Genomic DNA, 6,511 nt, shown 5'->3' with positions numbered 1-6,511 from the left:
GCGTGGACGCGAGATAAGAAAACGCAACAAGCGCGAGATAAGAGGATGTAAACGCCGGGTGGGAGACGACGCCAGGACAACCCCTGGCAAAACCTCCCCCCCCTTTTGCGACACTGCCGCGCGGCCCTCGCTCTCCTTTGCGGCAGGCGGAGCGCTTGGCGGGCCGCCCTGACAACGCCGGCGCCCGCGTGTGCAGGGGTAGGCGCGCGTGGGGCCCGGCCGTTACGGCCGTTAAAACCGTTAGGGCCCTTGGGGACCGGCCAAACCGCCTCCGAGCCGGGAGGGGAGACGGTCCTGAGGGAGGCCGGGCCCGGTGGAGGGGCCGGGGGTGTCCGCTGCCCCCCCCCCATGTCTGTCCCGCGTGTTTTTAGCCAGGGTAGAAGCAGCTAGCCATCGCACAGGGCCGCCGGTGACCTTCGTTCGCACCTCATCAACTCGTAAATGTCTTTTGCTTCTTAACCAGGTGGTTTTGTGCCTTCGCAGCTTAGGAGGAGGTAGAGGATGAGTTTCCGTGGGAGAGGAGGTGGAGGAGGAAGAGGTGGCGGAGGAGGAGGAAGAGGAGGCGGCTTTAATCGTGGAGGAGGCGGTGGCGACAGAGGTGGCTTTAATCGTGGTGGACGAGGAGGCTTCGGACGGGGAGGCGGCCGAGGAGGCTTCAACAGAGGCGGATACGACCAGGGGCCTCCAGAAACGGTAGTTTGTAAGTTACACGAAGAGATTCTGTTTCTTTAACGTAAAAGGACTATTCAAGATCTTCAGCTTGTTTTTCGTTTATTTCAGTATTAGGAGAGTTCATGCATCCGTGTGAAGATGAACTCATCTGTAAGTGTAAAACAGAAGAAAACAGGGTGCCTTATTTCAACGCACCCGTGTACCTGGATAATAAGGAACAGATTGGCAAAGTGGATGAAATCTTTGGACAGCTACAAGATTTTGTATCCTTCAAAAATGTGTGACATGGTGTTTGCTTTTTAAGGGCTGATTGACCATTCAAAAGGTTTGATGTAGAACTTGAAAACAGTTCATTTTCCTGTCCCTCTCTAAATGGGGAGTAAACACACAGGTTTAAAACCTTCTCACAGTCTGAATGTATTAACTTACAGGTTTGCTTTCTGCATCAGGATTATTTGAGCTTCAGAAACTTGTTTTCCTCTTACAGTGTACCAAGAAATAAAAAGGGGGCTGGAGTGTATTTTGCAGCTCCTTGGTTCTCCAAAGAACCAAACCAAGAACCAAAGAACCAAACTCCAAATCTTGAGTTTTATTGAGCAGAGTTGGCCAGCAGCAGCTCGCGATCTTTGGGAACTACACACAAATGCCCTTACATGCTGAAGAGTCACAGGATAAGTAGAGGGTTGCCTGTGGAGCTGCAGAGTGGCCACCACATCCCTGTAGGATAAGGATGAGCTTGTGCTTGGGTTGAGCAGCCCCTGCTGCCTCATCTCATCCCCCAGTCAGGCAGTCGTACGAGCCAGCACAGCACTAGCAAAGGCCCTGCAGCATCTCTGCTGTTCCAGATACACCCTGTGGTCACTCTGGAGCTATAGAGATAGTTACTGGCCAAGCAGATTTGTTTCTTTACAATTACATTTTTATATACTCTTTTCACCAGTATGTTCTTTTTTATGCCTTGATACATGGGAAGAAAAACAATTTACCACAAAATACAGCGTTTGTAACTATGAGGAAAAATTAGAAATGTTTTTTACGGATCTTTCAGTTGTAACTTTAATTTGTGGTGGTGATGTTTACCTTCATTTGTAAAAATGCTAATTTAGATATTGTCTGAAATGTCTGAATTCCTTTGTGTGATAATCAAAAGTGCGATTCTAATGTTTTATTCCTGGTGTGTTCCTTAACGAAACTCACAGTATTTTTCAGTGAAATTGTCTGAGAACATGAAAGCTTCTTCATTTAAAAAAATGCAAAAGGTTAGCCAATCTCAGTAGCACAATTCTTGTGTATGTTATCAGTTAGATATGTCATCAGTTAGATTATAATACTTTATTGAGTGTTTATTGACTTTTAAAGCTACGTGTACTTTGAAAATGTGTTCATTTACTCATCTTTCTCAATTTTGCAACTTTATGCTCTTTCCTCTCCTAAAAAACAAAAAAGGAAGAAAGATGTAATGAATGAAAGCCATTAAATACAAATATCACCCATATTTTAATGATTTCCTAACATTTTGTTATTATAACAATGGGTTAAGATCAGACTGTGAGTGTTTGAAAAGAAAGAGAGATGTTAAAGTGCTCTTTAACCTCAGTTAAAAAGCCTATTCTCAAAGCCTAAAGTAATTCTCTTCCTGCAGTTTTACATTGATCCAGCAAAGCTGCTCCCGCTTCAGAGGTTTTTGCCAAGGCCTCCTGGAGAAAAAGGTGCTCCCCGAGGAGGTGGTAGAGGAGGACGTGGTGGTGGACGTGGAGGAGGAAGAGGCGGCGGCAGAGGTGAGATCCCAAAAATGAAAGCCGCAGAACATTTGCTTGTTTGTTGTTGGTAAAGTTACAGTTAAATAGTTGAATAAACAGTTGTGTTTATTAAAGAGAAACATTATGCATTTTTCTGTTTGATAGCTCAGTGGAGGAGACAGTGACATCCTTCCAAAGGCAGGAGCTTGTTTTTTGTAGCTAGCTAAGTAATTGCTTCAAAGTGCAGGGAAGAGAGTATACTGATATATAACGAAGAGAGAAAGCATGAGCACTAATTAACTTGCGGTAAAAGGCAGTGGATTATACCCACACAAACCAGCAAAAGCTGTATTTGTAATACACTCTAAAAATCTCGTTTGGACAAAATACTTGAAATGCAGTGTTTTGAGAGAAGAGGTGAAGATAGGGTAGATCTCATCCGTCCCTGCTTGTTGATCATGATCTGTAATGTACTACTTAGTTAAAGCTGGAATTAAGTATTTTTCTTACTAGATTTTTTTCTTTTTCCTCCCCACCCTGCCCCCTTTTGTGCAGGTGGGAGGCACAAATACTTCAAAGTTCGTTGTTCTATTGATTTCACATATCATAGTTGTGGTTAACTTTTTTTTATGACAGCCAAAAATTATCTTGGAGTTTCATTAGCGTGTTTAGAATTTTAGACGCTGGATACTCAGCAACACCTAAAATGCTGCAGATGCTCCCTACAAGAGAAGGTACCAGGATGACACAGTTAACCATTTCTGGTTGGGTTTGGTTTTCTTTTCAGAAGCTGTAAATGAAGTAAGTTGTTACACTTCTTAGGAGCAGGTAAATTGTTTGTTATGTGTAATTTCTTTCCTTTGTTCAGGAGGAAGAGGTGGAGGAAGAGGAGGAGGAGGATTCAGAGGAGGTGGAGGAAGAGGAGGAGGATTCAGAGGAGGAAGAGGTGGTGGAGGAGGCTTTCGGGGTGAGTGTGCAGTTCTTATATTTCCATAATAAGAATAGCTCCCAATTTCTAAACTTTTAAATATTAAACATTTTTATCTCATATCGGTATTCGTAGTTTCATGCAAAAAGGTTGCTGTGCATCACAGTAGCTAGCTTAAACCAAAGCTTGGTATTCCGTGTTTTTTGATGCTTTGTAAAGACCATGCTAGTTTCTGCATGAAAAAGGACTATAAGTTGAAGAGTTAACAATGAAGAATTATTTTACCAATTCATATAGTTTTGTGTCTCACTTATTTGCTTTAAAAGCATTGAGGTTGTGAATTATTCAGTATATTTTTCTTCCTTAAAATAGGGAGAGGATATTAAGAACGGAACAACGATTATCTTCCTGCTGTCTTACCGTATCATCTACAGAGGTGAAGAGCAAGAAAAAAAATCCTAAAGGATCCCGAAAATTTCTTTTTATAAAGAACTTGAAGCTATGGAATGACCATTATTGTTAAGTTAATGACTATTTTTCAACACGGAAAGAACTGAAGCTTGCTTCGAATATGCTTCAACATTTTAAACTAAGCCAAGATTCAATGTTATTCTTAAACTGTTTGCTTCTGACAAATGACTTAGCCAATGCTTGACTTCGTGTTGGAGTCTGGAGTAAACAATCATTTGAAATGTGTTTTAGGAAAAGAAACAGCAGGTTCACTACTTGCACATTTGTCAGTATGAACCTGTTACCATGTGTGACTGATCCCTTGTTCTCATCCCCTTTTTACGTGGAGTCTTGGTTGCTCTAAAATGGACATGCCTTTTAAATAACCGTAGTGAACTATTTTTTACCAACTTAAAAACTTTGTTTACAGATTTTTTTAATGCGTAATAACATATATGAAAGAAGGAAGATGGCAAAGAGTATTTTATGGGTTTTTATGTGTGGATCTCAATGAAAGCCAAAGGCATTAAGACCTGTTCTCAGAAGATACCGTCTAATGAACAAAACAAGGTTAATTCTATTCTTAAGTCACCTAATTGTATCAAATTACACCAATACTAAACTTGCTAAGGCTTTTTAACTGTCCTCACCTTCTTAGCCTGTTTCTCTTGGGGTTTTGATGTTCTGGTGCTCTGAGCTCGCGGAGGGCTGATATTAAATAGCCCTTCGCAGGGCTCCTCTGCATGCAGTGCTTTCAGTTAAGCATAGCTTTAAAAAGTCTTGGAAAAAGGCAGCACGAGCCTTCAGTACAGATTCGGTCTTTTTAATCAGACGCATTGTGGGGGGTGTTGAAAAGCTAGTAACTCTCTTCTTAGAGCATGGAGAAGCACCCTGTGTTTCTCCATCCTTAACTTTGGAAATGGAATATGAATAGGGAAGCAGAATCTTCCTCCCTGGATTTCATCTGGAGTGGGGAGTGTTGGCAGACCCTTATACCAAGCATTTTTGAAAAGACGTTTGTAGATTAATCTACATGGAAAATATGTTGAGCATGTGGAAAGGAGTACATTTTGAAATTGATCATACTGTTATACTTCCTAATAATGAACACAGTTGCAGGAAAATGAGTTCTAGTAGCCTTCTGCTTAACAGAAACAAAGCAAGGTAATTTGTCAGTGCCAGAACTGGACACTTACTAGTCATTTCAACAAACATGACTCCTAGTTTTGAATCATCTCTGAGACAAAACTTGAAACAAGCTAGGAAGAAAGCTTCAAGGATTCAGTTATGCAGTCTGAACGCATGCTATGTTGGATAACAGATAAAAATGCTTTTCGGTAAAAGCAAGAATATATTGAAACTTCTGCTAGGTCTGCTTTCATAAGAATTGAAGTCTACTATTCAACCACAGCACAATTGGGAAGTAATAGCAACAAAGTAGTCGGTATCCCTTACTACAGACTTAAATTTAATTGGGTCAATTAAATACAGACTTCTAAAGGCATTTAGACTTCCGTTACTATGTGTTGCCAGGCCGAAGTAACTTAGGGCTCTGACTTGAGGCATGGTAGGATTAGAATTGCCCTTCATCCAGACAAAATCTTGTAGCTATTGTAAGCTCTCTCTGGGATACGACATTGCAACTAAACAATACTGATCTGCGTTGCAGCTGGAATTGTCAGAACTCTCACAGCTGTGATTGCATCCTCTGCTGTGCCATGTTCCTTCACTGAAGCTTCAGTGCCTAGTTGTGGGTAGCTGCCATAGCTCTTTCCTTATTTTTCTGGATTTGGAAGACTGGGGTAACGCAGTCCTCGCTCTTGTTCCCAAATCTGCGCTTTGTAGTGCCGTTCTCACTGCCTGCTCTCAGCCGACTGCTGCTGTCACCTTTCAGTTGTGTTGATGTGGCAGCTGGTGAAGTGCCGGTACTGCAGCATAGGAGACGAAGCATATGCTTTGAATCTCACAGCAGGTGGAGCAGTGAGTCGTGCTCAAGTCTGAAGCCGTGTTGCAAGGCAAAAGAAGACTTTCATGTCAGAGAGTAAAGACCAATGTTAGCCATAGTAGTCCTAGAGGAAAGATCTGGCTCTGATTACAGGGAAGTGGATTACCTGCCTTACACCTGTAGGCAAAGTTGGATGGGATAAACACACATATCCAGAGAGAATTCGTAATCTTAAATCTTTGAGGAGGTTTTAGGATGTTCAAATGTTGATAGAATCATATTCTTAGCAATCGGGTGTGAAATGAGCTGCCGTATGAGGAAGCAGTGTCTGGATTCATATGTTGACTTCTGCTGTGTGGTGGTACCTGTCTTTTTTACGAGGTGCTGGGTAAGAATGTATTTAGTTGTGGTAGGGCCCATCCAATCCCAAGTCTGCCTTGCCACCTCTGTGCTATGGCACCTGATCCCACCTAACCTGAGCACTTGCTAATTGTAATAGAAAAAAAAGAAATGTTACTGTCTTAAAAAATGTCACTTCTTGTCTGCAATGTGATGCTGAATGAAATAAAATACAGGGTCCATGATTTTATATGCCACCTTTCCCCCTCGCCTGAGCCTTTTGTTCAAATCCTTTCTGTGGTTCTGCCGCTGTGCTCCTGATCCCAGTATGCAAAGTGTTTGGGTTTTATATTTGTGCAAATCACACTGCAGTCTGAAAGTGCGTGCGGGGAGGGGTGGCTTAATGGTGCTGAAGGCTTTCAATGACAGTTTGGTGCT

General features: G+C 42.2%; 1 protein-coding gene across 2 annotated transcripts; it reads left to right on the top strand.

Annotated features, from left to right (window-relative positions):
* Positions 1-66: 66 nt before the first annotated feature.
* GAR1 (GAR1 ribonucleoprotein) lies at positions 67-6,330 on the top strand. 2 transcript variants are annotated; one of them, XM_083833974.1, is made up of 7 exons: positions 67-198; positions 464-700; positions 781-935; positions 1,872-1,931; positions 2,315-2,450; positions 3,280-3,378; positions 3,712-6,330. In XM_083833974.1, exons 2-7 carry the CDS (start codon positions 502-504, stop codon positions 3,723-3,725), a joined length of 663 nt encoding a protein of 220 aa, XP_083690100.1. In that variant the 5' UTR covers positions 67-198; positions 464-501; the 3' UTR covers positions 3,726-6,330. The 2 variants fall into 2 exon arrangements, with proteins under 2 accessions (XP_083690100.1, XP_083690099.1); XM_083833973.1 differs by lacking the exon at positions 67-198 and adding an exon at positions 202-376.
* The last annotated feature ends 181 nt before the right edge of the window (positions 6,331-6,511 follow it).

The sequence above is a fragment of the Anser anser genome (assembly GCF_964211835.1).
Source record: "Anser anser genome assembly, chromosome: 4".
Taxonomy (NCBI): Eukaryota; Metazoa; Chordata; class Aves; order Anseriformes; family Anatidae; genus Anser; species Anser anser.
Note: the sequence above shows the minus strand (reverse complement) of the source record. Positions and strands in the feature narration are given on the sequence as shown.